Raw genomic sequence first — 21529 nt, forward strand, 5'->3', positions numbered from 1 at the left:
GATGGAAAAATGTAACACTAATAATTATATCTCTAATACTCCATAAACCTCCATTTTACACATTGTATAAATATTTCATTGGCTCCTCATACTTTCCCTTAAATTATGGATATATGTAACTAACTCAGTGGTCGAGGGTACAAATATTTATATTACTATGAACTAATCAGGGTGGAATTAGGATAAAATTTAGAGAGGGGCTAAAGTTTAATTTTTTAATATAGAAGGATTAAAATTAAAATTTTAAGGAGGCTAAATCAAAATCTACACATAACTTATAAGAAAAATTAAAATTTGGGGGCCACTGCCCCTTTTTAGTTTTTATATGAATAGCTCCGTCCTAAAACTAATCAATTTACGTTGACCTACTAGTTAGCTGATTACTTATTTGTTTAAATAAGTATTTGAGTTCAAATTTTGATGTGTACATATAACAATTATTAACTATTAGCTAGCAACAAATCTTTAAATGAAATTTTAGTTCATGACAAATTAATTAGTTCTTGACATATATATCAAAGCACTAAATAATAATCCACACATTGTGATCCATGTAAACACTGAGATCTAAACATAGAGGATAGAAGTAAATAGACAATAATTAATCATTAACCAAACGCCTTCAAGGTGATTTGTTGTATCTATGTAAAACAAAATTAGAGCTATGAATTTGTACCCAGCCCTAGGGCCAGCCTTAAGCCCTTTAAATAGCCCATAATTCTATAGTATTATAAAAAATAAAGCCTGATAATTTACTGAACAAGGGGATGTAGCTCAAATGGTAGAGCGCTCGCTTTGCATGCGAGAGGCACGGGGTTCGATCCCCCGCATCTCCAATTTTGATTTATTTTTCAGTTCTACATATGCAACATTAGTCCAACTAATCTGATATAACAAATATAATAATGTTACAGAGCAAAGCAAGCATAATATATTTGTTATAGATATATAATAAGGTGCCAAAATAGGTCAGAGACTATACTTCATAACAAACAAAAATCTGCTGGCTTTGGAAATAGACCTCTCAAAATCAAAATGAACAATTAGATAGATGAGACCAAGATTCTTCAATTCAGAAAATAATGCAATATGTTCACAGAATAATCCTGACTCTTGAATAGACCTCTCTCATCTCCCTCTTAAAACTGCTCTTTGCTCTTCTTAGCTTATTATATTAGTTTACATCTATTATTGTTGTTATTATTTTCACATAAATCCCAAAGTTTAAATCCAAAGATGTAACCAAGTTAATCAACCCAACAACTAATTCTAGTACTTGCTGAAAAGCTTTTTACTCAAGCGTGACAAGTAATTAATATATATATATATATGGATGATACGAAATCCAATAAGGCAAAGCCAATAGTACATATCATATTTCAACTTTCTTTCATCTCAATCCTAATTTGTGTAAGGAAAGTAGGCATGCAGAGAATATAATGCTAGCTAAAGAGAATGAGAATTTGCAATCCTTGATAGCAGATTCCATAGAGAATAAGAATCTATATGAATACATACATTCATGTATATATAAACATTATTGTTGTAATGTTGTGCACAACAATGTATGTCTTGAAATATTTCATGTCAGTGAAGCAAAGCAAAGCAAACCCGGAAAACTATCCTAACATCATCTGAGGCAGTCTCTGGGGTTGACATTGGACAAGATTTGATGTTGTTTTCAAACTCTGTCAATGCATTTTGTCCATTCTAATTCAATCACATGCTACTGCATTTATACAGCTTTATATATATATGCATTTCTTTGGAACCATGGAATTATTAAAATTACTTTTTTTCTCTCTCAATAAAACATCAAAATTAAATAGTTAATTAGGCAAAGTATAATTAATAATAAGTTCTCTTCACAATATGCATGCAATTGGTTTTAATAATTTGTGATTAATGCAAAATGCACACAAATTTTTTCATGCATATTATTGAGGTGAAATGACAAGTTCACAGAGAAAGATGAACAATTCTTTATTTTTTTTTTTTTAAAAAAAAAGGAAGAAAAAGACAATAGCTAGCTTTGGAATTTAGTATACTGTTATTTTAAAGTCCAGTGGCTGGGGTCACTATCTAAGATGGCTAGATCTTAAATTATGGTATTTTAATTAATATTTTAGCTGATAATAGTACATTGTTTATCATTATCCTGCAAATTTTTATTTATTTATGCTATCACAATCACTAATAGATAATTCTCTATTATTACTTCACTTGAAGAAACAGATAGGTTTAAGATTAATGGTAGCATAATATACACAACACCACTGTGATAGTCAAAAAAACTTCACTCACCTTTTACAACTTTTTTTTGGACCCAGCTTTATTCACTAATAAGAAATGGATCTATGGTATTTAAATCATTGGATTGAGGATCAAATCAGAAAAAGCTTTTGTCGTATCTTTACATGTTTGATGTCTTTAAAGTTTAATCCTATATAGTCTATACCAACCACCTTATAACTTATACAACTCTCTCTCTCTCTCTCACACACACCCTCAGAGAGTTATTGCAATTGTATGCATAATATATATATACATTAATTAACATACAATCAGAAATTCTTATATGAGTACAAGTGTTACAATTTATAAATATATATAAATAATATGGATTATTAAACTTGTGTTCATTGAAGATTTTTGGTTATATCCTCCATAGAATTGAGTGTCATACTACCCCAAAGAATTCATGAACAGAATATAAGTTCTGATGAGGCTTCAGACTTGAGAATTGAATGAATGAAGCCTTAGCCAATGGCTATACCCTATTTATTTAGAAATTGCTGCATTGTTACTAATGTGTCTGTTTCAGCAAAGAAAGAAACAAACAAGTTTTCCGAAAATTCATTCAAAGAAAAACGCATGCCTTCCCAAGCTGACACAAATAGCCCTTCTCTCTCTCTCTCTCTCTCTCATCCTTCAAGGCTCACCTTTTCAAGTTCTTCATTCCATTCCCCCCCCATAACAAGGATTCTCTTTGCCATCCTCATCACTTCTCTCAAGAGATAGTACTAGATTCTACTTTCAAACTTTTTTGCTTCCCTCACATTATTCCTTTTAAAATGCCACACATTATTCTTGAGTGAAGAGTTAAAATATGAATAATGTCATGTTGTCTGCCTTAAATTTGCATGGAAATTTTAAGAAGACTAGTAGGGTATGATGGAATGATACTTTTTCTGTCATTATAGTTCTTCCCAAGCTTTTTACCTTTAAAAAGACTCCACTTCCACTCTTAGTGTCATCATTGCTTCTGAGTTGGTGGGGGTGCATCATGCCTTGCTTTTATGCTATTAGTTTTGTTTAATTTATACCCCCTTTTTTTCTTTTCTTTCTTTTCATAGGAGTGTCTCTTTGCTTGAGCTTCTTCTACACCTCCTCTTTCATTTCATCTTTTTTCCTTCTTTCAATTTTCTTACCATGATCACTTATGTGAAATTGTCTCTGTGTGAAGACAAAGATAAAAACAGTTAGATAGTTATTTAACTAAATTGTAACGATTTTCATTTATCATCTTCACATGAATAGTCACCTTCTCTTATTCTTTGTTTGCCACCACTTTCTCACACTTGGAAAGTAAAAACAGTAGAAAAATGAAGTTTTGCTAATTATTTAACTAATTGTGACAGATTATTTAAAAAATGAACTTTCAGTAATAATGATGGTTAAGGTGGTTGTTAATATCAGTATATGTACATATATAAATCAGTTCTGATAATAACAAAGTGCTGACACAGAATAATAGTTGACATCAGGAATCAATCCACTGCCATCATTTAGATTAACACAATGCTAATATGTGTCCAACTTTATTGCAACAGTTCTATACGTTGCTACATCTTCATACATATTTTTACTCACCCTTTTCTAATCTGATATTCAAGCCTAAAGGGGGATGTTTAGAACATGAAAAAAAAGAAAAGAAAATCTCAAAACCAAGTAATTGATATCTAGATTTCATTTCACTTTAAGCTTACTCCACAGAGGATTTACAACCGTGCAAAAATTGATTGAAACTAAGTAGGGCTTCTACTTTTACATAGGCATTTACAACCAGAGTTATCCTACTAATTAAAAAAAGAAAAAAGAAGTTAAGCTAATCTTCACCATATCACCACATACATAAGATCATTGGTGGTGATAGACAACCCAAGAAAATGTTGATAAATTGTAACAAGCTGTCCCCCTTTGCAACCATTGATATCAAGGTGGTTGATCAGCCTCAAATGCTGTCAAACATAACTAATTAACTTGGTAGGGAACTTAAGCACATTCTTCGGGTTTCGCTCGCCAAGATCCTAAATAAACAACTCTCGGTTACTTGTTTTCCAAGCGACCTTCTTTTCTACCTAGCAAATGGCTTGGAAATTTATCTTCTTGGTCTAAATTCAGTTGTTCCTCATGAACATCATTTCTAGTTCTAATTCTTAAAGGGTGGGCCTCTGTGTTGAACACCCATTCATCAAGAGAGATGACTGAAGGAGGAGAAAAGAGGAGATAGAGGTATTTGAGTGTTTCGGCGAGGAAGAAGCTCTGCATCATATCATCTTGGGCCCCCGTATTCACCTGAATATTTAGTCACTCAAGGACTTTGTTATATGATCATTTTCTTTAAACAGAGAGGAAAATATACTAATCTAATCATCAAAGAAGGGGTTTGCAAAGTTCTTACATCTTTGAGTCCAACATATCCTGAAGCTATTCTAGAGTTCGATTCGAATGCTTCAAAAATATCCCAAGCCCATTCTCGGTATGTGTTGTTTCCAGTTAAACGCCAGAGGTAGAAGAGTGACTCAATCGTTTCTGGTCTTTGGATATTCCATGAAGTGCCAACAAGCATATCCTACAATTTTGTTTACTTTTAGCAGAACAACCTTGGAAATTTGGAGAAAAAAATGTTAATGGAAGATTCAAACCTCTCCCTGGCGGAAGTAATAGTTCTCCCCAGCTAACTTAGTTGGTGTTAACTGGTAGAAATTGTAACACGTCCGTGCAAGCTGCAAAATTGAATTCGGTATAAGCCTGAAAGAGAAGTAGCAATCGGAACCAAGAAATACGAAGAATTAACACGAGAACTTCTCAGAAGAATTACCTCCTCGGCTAGAGACATGTACTTGCCTGCTTCTTCAGGGTCATAGCCAGAAGATCCCAGAGCAAGCATCCCAGGAACAAAACAAGCTAATTCATCCATCTGAAATGAAGACAATGAGATTAGAGATTCTTTTCACAACATACACAGTTAAGGATGTATAAATAAATAGTACCTTGTCATAGACAGTATTTCCAAGCTTCTCGGTTATGTATGCAAAAGATGACGGTGTTGATCTCTTAATCAAGCTTTCAAGACCTTGCATTGATGTCTCCCACATTTCCCTGAATACCATTTGTTTGTAACAGGCAAAGTCAAATGCCTTATGACTCAGGAGAATTGGATCAACAAATTTATGCCTCAACTTTCCAAAGAAAATTGACTTTCCAAGTTCAATACCTGTAGTATTTTACTGCTTCAGTCTTGTTTCCAAGAATCCAGGCCTTGAGTAGATATTCATAGAAGCTGAAACACAAAAATTGGCAACCTTTTAATTATGGCATTATTTAATGTAGTTAACCTTATAACGAAACAAGACCAGATTTTTATTGTTTCTTAGAAATTATCAGAGCCATCACCTGTCACCCATAGCACCAAATGTAATTGAACCAGTTGGGTTGATTCCAGTTTGTGGATTTATATATATGGGAAGCAACCCATCCGCAGGAAAAATTCTACGAAACCGTTCAATTACCTTCTCTGCCTGAAATATCAAAGTTCAGAAGACAAACTTCCACTTTCTTGCAGAAAATCAGAACATTCTCGTTATCGATATGCTTATGCATGTAAAAAGGCAACAATACTTGGAACAAGTTCACCTCGATAAAGATACTTATAATTATAATGTTGACAATTATTGATTGTCAAAAATCTAAAATAAAGCAGGAGATTACCGTTTCCTGGTACTTAGGGTCATTTGTTCTTTGTGAGAGAGTAATAAATTCAAGCTGCTCTGAACCAGAATCTGCAAGAATACTGCTTCCCTAGTAACAGGAAACAAGTAATTAACAACATATTGTTAGATTTACAAGGAAAATAAAAGAACCTAACAGGTTCATTGAGCAACAATATGATTTCAAATAAAGGGCAGCCGGATGCTCAAGCATCACAAGTTAGGGTCTGAGAAGGCCACATCCAAAAGGTCTCCAAACAAAGATGCGAAAAGACTATTATCGACAACAATATTTTGCCAGTAATGAGAAAACTTTATGATAAAAATCAGAGCTTCTAAATTTAGCAAGACATTATCCATAAAAAAGTGAGTGAGTAAATGAATTGGAGTGCATATTAAGGAGCAAACATACCCGTGTCCACCTAGGATTAGTTGGTCTGCCATGTTCCAAGTTAATTCTATTATAGGGGATTCCTGAAGGTGTATCCCAAGCAGGTAACAGCCTCTCTGCAAGTTCTTTTGACTTTTCAAGGAAGACTTCTTCACCAGAGAGATCGTATGCACTAAGAAGGCCACCTAGAATTCTGAATACAACAAAAGATAATAGATAGATGAGAGGAGAATGGACCAGAATGCAAAATCTGCCACAATCAGCCAAATTTGCAATAATAATTAGGCTGGAGAGAAAGCACTAAAAAAAAATTAAAAAAAAAAGATTGAACCTTCTAATTCAACCTTATGGTTGTCTCAAACACGCTCACTTCAACATTCTTCTTAAGATATAAAGATTTCTCAATCCACCTGTAAAATTATCATATTGCACTCTTAGAATTGTTGAACAAAAGAACAACAGCAACATATTAACATTAACTAACACACACAAATTGTGGAACTCCTCTCTCCTTTGAAAACATATAAGAAAACACACACTTATAAACCAATTACATAGTTCACTGCATTAAAGATAAGGTAACTCACTCTCTGGCTTTTTGGAACTCAGAATGAAGGCCCATTATATATAATGTGTCAAGAGAATCTACTAAAGTTGCACCAAGTCCACCAAAACTGTCAACTCCAATCCTTGATATTGGCTGGGAGAGAGGAATAGCAAACAACTGAGTTGCATGCAAGAGCCAAAATATGAGCAAACACTATAAACAAAACGTTCAGATTTACATGAGGAAGACCATTCCAAACTAGAGTTAAGAATGAATATGAAGGACATGCCATGTTGCAGTTTTTCATCTCTGATCTGGATAAAACTCAGTTTGACTTCTACATAGCAATTACTCATTAACTTGTGTGGTAAAACATAAGACAACTCATCTACCTTATGCAAAAGGAGGGAACAAGCAATGCAAGTGATAGACCTATGAAGAGATAGATTAACTATTAACAAACTAAAAATATTATGCAAAAACCTTAAGTTCATCCGTGCCCCATGCATACTTTTCATAAGATGACCATGCATGAAGCATAGCATCTTTTACTTTCTGTCTCCGTTTTTCACAAATAGAATCATTGTCCTCAGCAGAGGTGCTCTTGGTGTGTAAACTAGTTTCTGTTTCATGTTTTGGGATGCTTTCAGTTTCAGCCGAGGTTTTCATATGGTCATGTATAGCTTCCAGCTGCAATTTCAAATAACTTAAACTAAGCAAACATTGCCGTTGAAAGGGACAAAATTTTAACTTCTAAAGTAAAAGAAAATAAAATAACGCAATCCTTTGGAGAGTCACAATATGCAGATCTTACCGCACTTCGTAAGTTGGCAACCTCTTCTTGTAATCTCAAAATTTCCTCCTGAACAGAAAAAGGGAAATAAAACAAGACATTCACTTGAACAATGCCACATTTAAAACATGATCAACACATGGTACTTCAACAATGATGGGAAACACACACTCGTTTCAAAACATAAGAAGGTATGAGATGGAGCATGCATACTACTATGGAGTAATAATCCATCTTTATCAACTTGGAACTTTTTCTATAGATTCTCAGAACAACAATTGACTGCAATCAAATGCCTGAAGATAAAGAAATCAGCTTTCTCTTTTTCCCATTACTTTTCCAATCCCTTAACTTGAAGCATGCCAAGACTGACTATGTACTCAGCATTTAGACATTTTGTCCACCCCCAATTATATATTTTACATAAAAAGTTAAACTTTGAAGCTCCAAAACCAGAAAGCACATGTGCCATGAAGGTGAAACAAAGAAAAAGAGGGAAATAAAATGAAAATGAAGGAACCTGATGGTCCCTGTTGAGTGATTGACGGTCATAGAAAATCCAAGTGACAGAGACGCAGAGGAGAATGAGCAAAGCGAGTCTCTTTGGCCTCTTTCCGTAGTACCTTGGCTGAAAAAACCGCCATCTCCGCCGCAATGTGGTCGACGACGATGACGATCCTGATGAATACGATGATGACGACGATTTCTTCCCCATTATGAATGAATCATGGAAAGGTTTTTGGATTGAAGGGAGCCTGAGGATTATTCAGACGGAGCATTAATTATCGGAACGAGAAGGAATTTTGCTTTTATTTCGTTTCTGCCTTGTAAAGTTTGTATCTTCTCTTCACATGACACAATACGCACTAACCAACGTATGGAGGTTAACGAAAGTCTCCATTTTTGGGAAAACTTAAGCTTACTATTTACGTAAATCAATCACCATCTATAATCATCTCCTCAAAATTATACTTATTTATTATTCAATAATATCTATAACCAAATCTTGTCATGTTTTACGCTAATTTATAATACATAGTTTAAATTATTTTTGGAGAATTCACTCCTAATAACTCAGTATAAAAAAAGGTTTTCCTTTGTATTATCAAATATTAACTTCATATAAAATCAACTTTATCGGAGCTTCATTTAAGAGTTTGTTGTTGGCCAATGAGTTGCTGACTTGTTGCATGCACAAAATGGGATTCGAAACCTGACACTTACTTAAGTGAACTAATGAGATAACCATTATACCAACCCAATTTAATTTGTGTATATATTTTTTTATTATTATATTTTTGGTACACATGCTTTTATATTTTTTTAAACCAAAAAGAGGGTCAATGGATTTAGTTTTCATGCAAAACATTTTTTTTCCGGTACAGTAAAAGGACCAAGGCCCAAGAAAAGAGAGAAAACTACAAAGAAAACAAACACACAGCACTGCAAGTGGTTACTCTACAGCACCACTTCTACATTACGGAATGTATCTTTCCCGGCGCGGACATTTGCTTGTTATATTTGCGTCTCCCACATATTTTAGATACAAATATTTATTAATATTTATCTGACACTTATATTTTTTATATTTAAATAGTATCTTAATGAAAATAAAAAATTTTTTTAGACATATTTAAACACACTTAAAATATCATTATATATTAACGTATTTAACGTTATTTTTAATATGTATTTTTAAAATAAATTTAAAAATAATATATATATTATTAATTATTAAAATAAAAAATATTTTATATAATTAAAAAATATTTAAAATAAATAAAATTTAATTTATATTTTAATATTAATAAAAAACCAAAATATCATTATATTTTTTTAAAAAATATTTTATATCTTATAAAATTTTAAATTTATGTTTCCACATGTTTCATATTGTATCATATCCTATCTTAATATCCATTCATCATAACACTAAGGAGAAATAAAAAGTCGTACTTCACTTCCAAGTTCCAATCCTCTCATGCAAGCTCTGCGCATGCACATTTATTAGTTTCTCTCGTCATGTGCTTATTTTGAATTTTCCATAGTCTTCTTTGTAGTTCCTTGATTCTTGTAATCAGTGAACAATGACTTTGGCAGGGATTGCTTCTCCGTTTCAATTGATTTAACACAAACTGAATTGGAGTATGCTTCAAACTTGGATTGGGCCTAAGTTTCAATTACGTTACACTTTGACTGTATGCATGAGTATGACTCATTCACTATTTATTATGGGTCGAATTGAATAAGATGGATACATTAGCTAGACATATAATTAATATATAATTTAAAAATTATATATAACAAACAAATAAATTATAATATAATATTATATTAAAATAAATTATTCTAAAACAAAAATAATATTATATAATATTAAAACATTAATTTTACTGAAAATATATATTTTAGATATAGAACGTGACATTAGTAATAATAATATTAAATATTATTCAAATTCAGTCTGAAAATAATATTAAATAAAAATAATAAATCCAAATCTCTCAAAATGTGTTTTGGATTCAGGTCAAGTTCAGAATTGAATGAAATCGTGTACACACAAAGATCGTATTGTTATTGACGACAAAACAAGACTAGGTACATTGGATTTGGATAATTTTATCATACAAAACTTATTTTTTATAAATATAAAATTGATTTTTTTAATTTATAAATTTTGTCAGTATTTATAAAGTGCATGAATATGTTTGGTAGTTTTTTCCACAAACATGCCATTGCAATTGACGACAAAACAAGACTATGTATTGTTAGAAAATGCTTTTGAAAGACATAAATGAACAAAGTGAGTTGTACATATTAATTGTTGATAAAAAAACAAGGGTGGATGGTTGTTGTGTTGATTCATAAAGCATAAGTCAAACTTTGAGACACGTCGATGAAGAATTTACTGACCAAAACGTGTAGCACCACGAGCACTACATAGTCATACTATTACTATGTTATTTATTTATTTGTTTAATTTTAAATGAAGTTTTTGTTTCAAAATTGTAGACATTAAATTTCAATTATTAATATATATGGTATCGTAGGATTCATAATTAATGTTCATATTAAATTGTGGCTGAGATTTGGTGTATATAATTGCTATATGAGCTGCATCCTGCATGCATGGTGAAGTGTGAATAATGTTATATTAATTTCCAGCAGTTAATTTGTGGTCCAAATAGATTTCGCACAAGTAACATGCACAAACCCCTAAACAACAAATCAAGTGTGAGCCTAAGAATGAAGTGAAACATGCATGCATTAGGGGTGTGCATGGCCGGCCCGGCCAGCCTTAAACGTTTTAGAGATTAATTTGTTATGATTTTATTGAGTAAGAGTCTAAAAAAATAGACTCGGTCATTATTTCGGATTGGATTTGGGCCATGGCTCGAATCACTCGAAATTGGTTCGGTGGCCCGATCATCATATGCAATTAATATTTTGTGTTATTAGTTATGAATGATGGCTATTCTGACGTAGAATTTAAGTATTGTAAACCTTAATATTTTGTGTTATTAGTTATTATAAGACTATAAATTAATATTTTATCTTTAAAATGCATGAGATTTTAGAGTAATTAATGCATAATATTGTATTATTTGTATTGATTTAAATATTTGGTATTATTAGACAATATTAGTATTGATTATGGTTATACTTTAATTTTAGAGAAGAGTTGGTTCTTGTTATATTTTTCTAAATGAATTTTACTATGTCAAATAATGATTGGAGTATTGAAAATTTGGATATTTTTACATGCTAGTTTATAAGAAGGTATCAAGGTAATATAATATTAACAGCCTGATTTTCATATGGTATAATCGTGATCCGAAAGTGTATAGGTTTCATCAGGTCTAAAGTCGGGGTTCAGGTCTAATAAATAGATCCGGTATATATTTCGGGTCGGATTAGATCACATCAAACCCGATTTCATCACCTGGGCTATGCACACCCCTAGTATGCATAAACATATAATTAATATTTTTTAACATAATATTTATAATTATATATTTATTATATTTAAAATTATATAACTATCTAATAATAATTAATAAATATTAAATAAGATAATTTTAAATTATTTAAATTAATATTTTATTTTTCTGAAAAATGATATATAGAGGGATTGGTTGGATGGATAGTGTGAAAGAACGCTGCCGCAAAGACTAAAGTATATGTTTGACGCTCTATTTTAGGATGCTTCTATGAACCACCCGTACAACATGTTAAGTTGTTAACACAATCATTCCCTTAACCTCCTTTAATTTCACGTGTGTATGTAGAAAATTAATATATATATATATATATATATATATATATATATATATATATATATATATATGTGGCACGGTGCTCTTAGTACCACCCAACTTCAAACACGTACATAATATTTTATGAAACATATACAGAAAAGAAACCAAACTGGGGTATGGAGGACTGTGAGGATTACAAGAATTACTGGGAGACCAACATGTTCCTCCAAACCCAAGAGTTGGACAGGTAAGTCAACTAATACAATCAAATCATACTACCTTATAATAATGTTCTAATGTTATTTAATTTGTTAATTGACACAACTGGCAATTGGATGAGGCCTTCTCCGGCGGCTACTACGATTCCAGCTCTCCGGACGGCGGAGCTTCATCGGCGCCATCTAATAAGAACATTGTCTCCGAGAGAAATAGGAGGAAGAAGCTCAATGAAAGACTCTTTGCACTTAGGGCAGTGGTTCCCAACATCACCAAGGTATATAGATTCAATAGAAACTTAATTATTTAAATGAATGCTAAATCAGATAATCTTTCAGATCTTTAAATTTCAATGAGTGATTAGCAGTGGTTAATTAATGATGAGATATAACTAAGATGAAGTTATTATTACATAGATGGATAAGGCATCAATCATAAAGGATGCAATTGATTACATAGAGCACTTGCATGAACAAGAGAAAAGGATCCAAGATGAGATAATGGAGCTTGAATCTGAGAAGCTCAAGAATCCAATTATTGCAGCAGCAGGAGACTACGATTTTGAACAGGATCTTCCCGTTCTTCTCAGATCTAAGAAGAAGAGACCCGATAACCTTCTCTTTGATACCTCAGCTTCTTCTTCCTCAAGAAATAACATCAACTATTTTCCTATTGAACTCATTGATGTAAGTATATATTTTCGATAAAAAAAAAATAGTAAGAATTTATTTTTAAAATTAATAAATATTAAATAAAACGAATTTTGATTATTTTGTGTAATTTTTTTTGTTACTAAGTATTTTTGATATAGTAATACATAATTAATAATGATGATGATGAGATTTATATGGATGAATTGGCAGCTGAGGGTAACATACAAGGGAGAGAAGATATTTGTGGTGAGCTTGACATGCAGCAAAAGAACAGATACAATGGTGAAACTGTGTGAGGTCTTTGAATCTTTAAAGCTCAAGATCATCACTGCTAATATTACTTCTTTCTCAGGCACACTCTCCGAGACGCTCTTTGTTGAGGTCAGTTTTCTAATTAAGTAAATCAGATTAATTATTGAATAATGTTACACCACTAACAAACAGATATTATTATTATTTTAATTAGTATTTAGTTAATAATAATTTGTATTTATATTTATAAGAGTTTTGTACAAAATAAATATATAATTTATTGATATTTATTATAATTTATACACATAAATTAAAATCATTTGTATTTATATTTTTTAAAATTTGTACATATAAATTAATAAAATTTATTTGTTAAAAATAATTTAGTATTTATTTTACTGATCAAATGACTAAAAATTAATAGAAGTTACTAAGTCCAAGAGTTTGTCTTACTTAATTAATTACTTTTCTTTTTTTTTTTAATTTGGAAGAAAAAATATATATCTCTAGAAAACTGATAATTAAATTGATGAATCACTTTAATAAAGTGAAAATACAATTAAGGGAATGAGTATGGATTTTATGGTTGAGGAGATCAGGGAGAGGACCCCATCCTTGATCAATATTATTGCTTTTTCATAATTTTAGGTAAAATTCACTGGGTTCATAAAAGAATTTGAAGTCCAACTTCTCTATTAATTTCACAACTTCGTACACACGTTTCCCTGTAACTGTGAGTGGGACAAAATGAAACTCTTATCAAATATATAAAATTTCCTATATATGGATATATTAAGAATAGATAGAAAATAATAAGAATGTTATAAAACGTGTTTCTCATTTGGAATTTCTGATAGATTTAATTTACCAGTCTCCACGCGGTGCTATTTCTGAATTTTTGAGACACGTTTTTGTATTCATAAAAATAATAGGAACCTTCCACTGCATTTCACTGTCACAATAGTTTAAGTGAGTTATTTAAATCTTTCTGTGGATTATTTCTTATGAATAATAATATGGGAGTCATTATGAATGACGTTAAAAACATCCTTTTATAAAGATATTTTTTAATAATTAAAATTTAATATATATATATATAATCGATTAAATCGTGTTATTTTTGTCAAAATTAGGTTAGACAAATTGATTTGACCGAAAAATAGTGAATCAAATCTTAAACCCATCTAAATTAATATTTATTTTTATAGAAAATGACTACAATATCCTATTATAGAAAATGACTAAAATACTTCTATTATATATATTAATTTTGAGAATCTTAAATTTTAGTCTTTTTTTTTCTATGGTAGGATTAGGATTTAGAATTTTTAAAATTAATATATATATAATAAAAGTATTTTAATCATTCTCTATAATAAGGGTATTGTAGTTATTTTTTTATAAAAAAATAATATTAATTTAGACTAGTTTAAGATTTGATTCACCATTTTTTTAGTTTAATCAATTTGTCTAGTCTAATTTTGACAAAATTAACATGATTTAATCGATTATATATGTTAAATTTTAATTACTGAAAAACATCTTTACAAAAAAGACATTTTACACGTCTTTATCTGAGTAGTACCTCTATTATTACTACAAGCTAAGTATTAATATCACATCAATTAGCAGTCTTATTCAAACATAATTAAGCCAAAAATTAAAATTAAACAAGGTTCTGTATAACTAATCACTATTCACTAATTGACCAGGCTGATTAGGAACGATAATTAATAGAATCCAATGCTAGGTAGCTAGCTGGAGTAGCATTTATAAAGTTTTAATTTGTGGCCTCATGTTAATTATCTAGAGCATATGAGGCTGAAAATTAACATAATTAATTATTAATTAAGCTAGGCGTTTTTGTTGCTTTGTTTAATTTGTGTGGTTATGTTTTCTCAGGCAGATGAAGAAGAAAAAGATCATCTGCAGCTAAGGATCCAAACAGCCATTGCAGCTCTTAATGATCCCCAAAGCCCAATGAGCATCTGATTTGATGATGAATTAATTGGAGGGTTAATTAAGTTATTATAATCATTTCAGATTAATTGGAGTGGAATAAATACAAGCACTACCTATAACGAGCTATTTCATACACATTAAAGATAACTATCTAGATAAATATTTTTATATATGAAGACTATAATTGAAAATGTTTAGATAAAGGTCGCAAAATTGTTAGTCAAGAATTGTTAGATAATAATTTAATTAAATTTATCAAATTATATAACAATTTTCGACATCAACTTTATATAAAGATAACTGCACGTAAGTCTTATTAATCATTATATTTATATCTTATCCATTATATCTACATCTTAGTTATTAATTTATTATATTCACAGGAACATACACATCTTTGTATTACTATTTTTGTATTTTATCCTTTATATTAATCTTCGTGAGTCATGAGGTGTTGGGTGTACTTTGATGAACGAAGAAATGTGGGGGTGAATTGTGAATTTTTAGGATATTTCCCACTAATTGTTGTATTTACTATTTAGTGAAGATATGAATAATATGTTTGCTGCTTTTGTTTGTGCTCTTTCACTGTCCAAACTTTGTGAACCCCATTTTGCATACACCTATAATCATGAAATTTGCACTTTGCCATATCCCTTTCACTTTATTTTTTTCTTTTTTCTCTCTTCCTCCCTGAATTAGAGCAGCTTTCTTTTTTCTACTTCACATGACATGTATATGCTATGTTTGGTTTTGAGCCAACAGACGATTTTTTTTATTTTTTTACAAAAATATAAAGCAACTATTTCCACGAAAATATCAAAAATCTTCTCCTAATGTCCTTTGTTTAAAAAATGTGATTTATTTATTTAGTCACGTTCTAAATAAAAGTAACATTTTTATAACCTATAAAAATTAAATTTTACCATTTATTATTCAATAGTCAAAATGAAATATTTTTGTATAAATCCAACAGACGATTTTTTTATTTTACAAAAATTATAAGACAACTATTTTCAGGAGCATGTCAAAAATCTTCTCGCAATGTCTTTTGTTTAAAAAGTGCGATTTATTTGTTTAGTCATATTCTATAAAAGTCAAATTTTATAATTTTATTATTTAATAATCAAAATAAAATATTTTTGTATTAATACAATTATAAAATTTTTATTGGAATATCCACCGAATTATAATACTGAAACTTCTCCAATATTAAAGTGTATGGCAAAATAGATTTACGAGAAAGAATAATTTTTTAATAAATTAATTAGTATTTTAGGTTCATTATTATTTCTAATTTAAATTTTAGAAATGCTAATAAAATAGAAGTTCATTTTAAACTTACAACTTAAATGACACAAGAGTAACAACATTCATTTATTCTCAGAATACACACAAAATTTTCAAGGCAAAAGAAAATGTCTTCATCATACATGTGAATATTACATACATTGATGAAATTAATTTTATTTAGAGATAAAAAACTAATTTAAAATTTCATGTGATTTTATATTTGAATTTTGATAATCCATCAGATGAAATAATAAAAAGTAAAAAACTCACTTCTTTTTTATTTTTTTTTTGGTTTTCTACCACAACACACACACACAATACTGAAAAATTCCTATAGATTCAAATTTAAATACAGCATATTAAGAGACATATGGTTTACACCTGAGCTAAGACCTCTGGAATTTTTTTTTTCACAAAATGAGGATATTACAAACAACAAGTTTGGACTTATTTTTATGTCCAGAGTGGTTATTCGATTTTGGGCCTTTCTCCTTACAATAATTTTCCCATGATCCAATATATATGGCCCAAATACATATATTTGACTTAAGTTAAAAAAGAAAAGGAAAAGAAGAAGCAAATATAGGGTTTGGATGTTGAAATTGTTCATCTCAAAATCCGTAATTCCTAATTGATAATTGCAAATCCCTAACCCCTAATTCAATAATGGATTCTCTGTTAGCGAGCTACGCTTCTTCAGACGAAGAAGAAGATGAGCAACAACAGCAGAAACTAACCGCAGCTGTTCCCTCCAAAACGACGTCGTCTTCCAGCAGCGCTGTCTCCTCTCTTTTCTCTTCTCTTCCTCAACCCAAATCTTCTTCTTCTTCGCTGTTTCAATCTCTTCCTCAGCCGAATCAACATTCAGTTACCGCAATCCATGACAACGACGACACGTCTGCACCCTCTTCCTCCAAATTCACCGGAAGCTCTTCCCTTTTCACTTCTCTCCCTAAACCTAAATCCCAAATCCAACCACCACAACCACAACCCAAAAAGGTGGTTCAATTCAGGCCTCCAACTATCCCCATCTCTAGACCTTCCGCACCCGACGATGACGATGATGAAGACGAAGAAGAAGAACGAAACCGAAGAAGAAAAATGGCGTCTTCAATTCAAGCTCCATCGGTGAAGTCATTCTTATCCAGCATTCCGGCGCCCCGCAACTCCGCCACCCTAGGCGTCCAATCCAGTTCTGGTTCCGGCCGTAGATCCATCATCGAGACGGAGGCGCCAGCATCTGAACCGGAACCGGAGCTAGAACCAGCTATGCCTTCAAGTTCTGGTGTTTCGGATGGCGGTGTTGTTGTTGATCAAAATTCAGCTGGTTGTGTGAATTATGAGAGTTACAGCGGTTATCAATATGGGAGTGACCAGAATGCAGGGTCAAGTTATTACATGGATGGTGGTGCTAGTTATGGCGGTTATGGTGCTGGTTATGATCAAAGTTCGGGTTTTCAGCCAGAGGATGGGGTTCCTGGAACTGCTGGTTATGGAAATGGTGATGGTGCCTATGCAAATTATGGTGCATATGCTGATTATGGGAATAATTGGAGTAATGGGTCGTCAGCTTCAGTGACTGCAGAGCCGCTGGCATCTGGGCCTGCCGAGAGTGCGGCGATATTTCCGAAGAAGAGAGGAAGGAATGAGATTCCCTCGGAAATCATAGAGGTGAAGCAGGATGAGTTGATCAAGAACCGGCCAAGAGAGGATCAGGTCAAGCTCACTGGGATAGCTTTTGGACCCTCTTATCAGGTACTACTCTTTGCCTGCTTGTGCATCTTTTGTAGTAAATTCCCTTAGATTTGTTCGGATCTTTGGATCGAAATTCATGGTATAAAGCTGTTATCTTTTGTGATGGTATGGTACTTCATATATAGGACATGTTAATGTTAAGAGTTTTGATTGAGTTGAAAATGTTGAATTTCATATATATGACATAGCTATTCTGTGTAATAGTTTGTTTGTCTCATCAAACCCTGGTGCATGTGGAAATGCGGATATCATGGTCACTTGTCAGTTTAAATCTCTGGCACTCGAAAATGGATGATTAGAGACAGAAGAGAGTAGTCAATAGCTCAATATAGGGCTGGTCTTTTGGTTTACAATCAGGGACTATAGAACAAAAACTTACTTGAGAAAACTCTGAACTTCCTTGTGATAAGTAAAAGCCATGAATTATAGGCTCTCCTAGAAAACAAATTTAATGGGGATGATGATGGACAATGTTTTAAATTATAGATATAGTGGCTGGTGTTTTACTGTTTCCAGATTCAAATATTACTAGACTCCAATGGAAACTCCGTTGTATTGGTACCATGCTTATTTGTATGTATTAATTGTTCTCTTGCAGCCTGTATCAACGAAAGGGAAGCCGTCAAAGCTGCATAAGAGGAAGCATCAAATTGGTTCCTTGTATTTTGATATGAAACAAAATGAAATGAAGCTCGCAGAGCGGCGCGCAAAGGGTATGCTTACCAAAGCTGAAACACAAGCAAAATATGGATGGTGATATGAGGGAGGATTTTCTTGCAATTTCTTGAACTTCCGTGAAACATGGATTACAAAAGGGAAGTTCCCATGTATGACTGCGGCCCTTGTATTTCACTGTTCTTCCAAGATATTTGTATGTTTGCTGTGTTCTCTTTGCAAATTTAAAGCGATGATATGTGTATGCGCTGAAATCTGCAATTTGCTGTATTTTGAGATCCTCTTTCTTCTTTATCTAGCCTGAGATCAAATGGAAGCTTGTGTGAATTCTCTTCTACATGAGTAGTGGCTTCTGGGTCGAATCCAAAAGTCTGTCCATGGATTTTCGACGAAGCGAAGGTGGTGTTGGGGTTAAGATTGGATTGAGAATTAAGGTTTAAGCTTAGAAGTAATTAAGTGATTTAGCTTGTCATGTGTGTTTTTCTCCTAGTTCTACACTAACAGTGTACTCAAGTAGACTCCAACTTTCATTTCAATGTAAAGCATGAATTCGAAAATATCAGAATGAATGGCATAAAAAGGACAACTGTATTGTTTAACAATCCTACACAATTTATATATCAAGTTTATTGGTTAACTACAATCATGCATACAACAGATTTTTCACGGTCGATAGAATGATCATTAGCCGGATTTTGTCCCTGTCCAAGCCCACAACTAGTCTGATCTAGAAGGTTGAGCCATTGAACCCAAAGAATGAGCGCTGCACAGAGAAAAAACAAATAAAATTAGATCAAGTATGTATGTGCTTAAAATAAGTTACAAAGAAAAGCTGTAACTATGCCGTTTATTTCATGGAAAGGCATCTCTTTTTCATAGGCATTACCATTGTTGACCAACAAGCATGATTAGTGTTATACTTATATATCTACCTTAGCAAATTCTAAGTCCAGAATTGGAAAACAAAAGAAAACGTTACGTAGCACCTTATACGAGTAAGGATTAAGAGGAAAAAAGAGGCCACATATGTTGTATGATATTGCAAGCTATTACTACTGCTAAACAATTTTGCGAATTCAATATTGAACTAAATTACATGCATTATAACGGAAAAAAATACCATCATAAATGGAAGGATATATAATAAGATGTGCTGCCAGATTAAAACAGTTTTACGCGAAATATCAAATAATGATAAGTCAGTAAAACTATCTATCTTTTTACATTGACAGCGTACATGATAGTTTAAAAAGAATAGATGTGATTGGACAACGGTGTAAAATTAAGATTTTTTAACGAGTGAAACTCCAAATTCAAGGAAAGAGTGAATTAGAGAAGGGAACTTATGAAATATCGACATGGGGTATAAGAATAAAGCGAATACTTGCAAATATGAATTAAGAAAGCAGGAATAGACCTGAACATCATAGAACTTGATATAGAATCGGGAACTATCAATGAAAAGCTTAGTTTTCAGGATGTCAGCAATGGTGGAACTTAGTTTGCCATTAACAGAAGGATCAAGGCCACCAATGGAGATGAGTTCACCATAAGCAGCTGGCTCCTCAGAGCCAGCAAACGCAATAGGGACACTCCCATTCAACAGTATCATCACATACTGCAAAAGAAAGAACCCAGAGGGATTCAGAGTAATTTCATCGAACAAGAGGTGTGCAATGCAGAAACAAGAAAAAGAGAAGAGGTGTTCTTAACGGATTCGGGTTTTCCGATTATCTTAGCAACAGCTTTGGTGGCGTCTCTGAGAATGTCGGAAGCAACGACGGTGTCGACGGGGATGTTGGTGAACAAGTTCAGCGTCGGCATTGCTGCTGCAACCTCCAAACACCGCTGGGTCAAAGATTAGGTTAAGGATAAGCTCTATCTCTCTTCACAAAACAAGCCTATAGTACTATTACTATTTACTACCATATTGGCACATCTTAATAATAATAATAATAATAATTAATGTACTCAGAAATATTCTTGCCATATTTATAGAAAACTTGAATTTAAAACAATTTAGACATTATGTTTATAAAAATTTGCTTTTGATGTCCCTAACTACAATTAATTACTCGATTGGTTCTTAACAATTAACTCCGTCAGTCATTTAGGTTATTTACTCCGTTAATTCTAACGGAGGACAAAATAATCTCCAACAACTTTAACAGGAGACAAAATGGTCTCTGATCTCCTCTGTTCGGAAACGACACTGTTTTATTCCAATTTCTATCATATTTCACATAACACTAACAGTTTAACACTGTAACTTCAAACTACACAACGCACACTCTATAAATTTAATGTTCACAAGAAAAAAAAATCATCAACTTGTTCTCAACCAATTCATACGCAGAAAACTAATGCATTTGTTTCTCAACTAGTTGTCATCTTTGATGGATCCCATGAATCTAGACAGCACGTCTAATTTGTTAAGACTCGTTGTTGTCGTTGCCATCTCCCTCCTCCTCTGCCCAAACATCTCCATGACCACATTGTCCACCACTTCGATCGCTTCTTTCAACTTCTACTCCGAACCAATGTTTAGTAATCGCTTCAGTTTTTATATGAGCAGCAACGGTGACATTGCTCGTTGTAATAGATTGGATGCGAGGTCGAAGCTGTCTGCCAACTTGGACTCCGGAAAAGAAGGAATGAAGCACTCTGTGTCTATTTCAAATGAGAATATGCATATGATGTCGAAGGAGAATCTTCTCGTGATGTCCTAATGTCCAACAAT

The 21529-nt window shown here is 32.3% G+C and overlaps 4 protein-coding genes and 1 non-coding gene across 5 annotated transcripts; 3 read left to right on the forward strand and 2 right to left on the reverse strand.

Annotated features, from left to right (window-relative positions):
* The first annotated feature begins 763 nt into the window (after nt 1–763).
* On the forward strand, nt 764–836 carry TRNAA-UGC (transfer RNA alanine (anticodon UGC)). The gene has a single exon. It is a non-coding gene; the product is annotated as a tRNA-Ala (tRNA).
* A 3105-nt stretch (nt 837–3941) lies between these two features.
* On the reverse strand, nt 3942–8623 carry LOC112697483 (mannosyl-oligosaccharide 1,2-alpha-mannosidase MNS2). Its single transcript, XM_025750683.3, has 14 exons — nt 8245–8623; nt 7746–7793; nt 7415–7621; nt 6972–7084; nt 6729–6794; nt 6406–6577; nt 5995–6084; nt 5680–5804; nt 5501–5566; nt 5277–5385; nt 5105–5203; nt 4929–5009; nt 4685–4855; nt 3942–4578 (listed from the first exon to the last, which is right to left on the reverse strand). The coding sequence occupies exons 1-14, from the start codon at nt 8437–8439 to the stop codon at nt 4330–4332; spliced, it is 1791 nt and encodes a 596-aa protein (XP_025606468.1). The 5' UTR covers nt 8440–8623; the 3' UTR covers nt 3942–4329.
* Nucleotides 8624–12072: 3449 nt separating this feature from the next.
* LOC112697501 (transcription factor bHLH35) lies at nt 12073–15649 on the forward strand. Its single transcript, XM_072199860.1, has 4 exons — nt 12073–12476; nt 12616–12885; nt 13063–13233; nt 15007–15649. The coding sequence occupies exons 2-4, from the start codon at nt 12616–12618 to the stop codon at nt 15094–15096; spliced, it is 531 nt and encodes a 176-aa protein (XP_072055961.1). The 5' UTR covers nt 12073–12476; the 3' UTR covers nt 15097–15649.
* A 1263-nt stretch (nt 15650–16912) lies between these two features.
* LOC112697492 (uncharacterized) lies at nt 16913–19391 on the forward strand. The gene is made up of 2 exons (XM_025750694.3): nt 16913–18114; nt 18713–19391. The coding sequence occupies exons 1-2, from the start codon at nt 17026–17028 to the stop codon at nt 18869–18871; spliced, it is 1248 nt and encodes a 415-aa protein (XP_025606479.1). The 5' UTR covers nt 16913–17025; the 3' UTR covers nt 18872–19391.
* LOC112697506 (uncharacterized) lies at nt 19296–20752 on the reverse strand. The gene is made up of 3 exons (XM_025750719.3): nt 20503–20752; nt 20207–20407; nt 19296–19552 (listed from the first exon to the last, which is right to left on the reverse strand). The coding sequence occupies exons 1-3, from the start codon at nt 20611–20613 to the stop codon at nt 19517–19519; spliced, it is 348 nt and encodes a 115-aa protein (XP_025606504.1). The 5' UTR covers nt 20614–20752; the 3' UTR covers nt 19296–19516.
* Between the last annotated feature and the right edge of the window lie 777 nt (nt 20753–21529).

This window comes from Arachis hypogaea, chromosome 1 (assembly GCF_003086295.3).
Source record: "Arachis hypogaea cultivar Tifrunner chromosome 1, arahy.Tifrunner.gnm2.J5K5, whole genome shotgun sequence".
Lineage (NCBI taxonomy): Eukaryota > Viridiplantae > Streptophyta > Magnoliopsida > Fabales > Fabaceae > Arachis > Arachis hypogaea.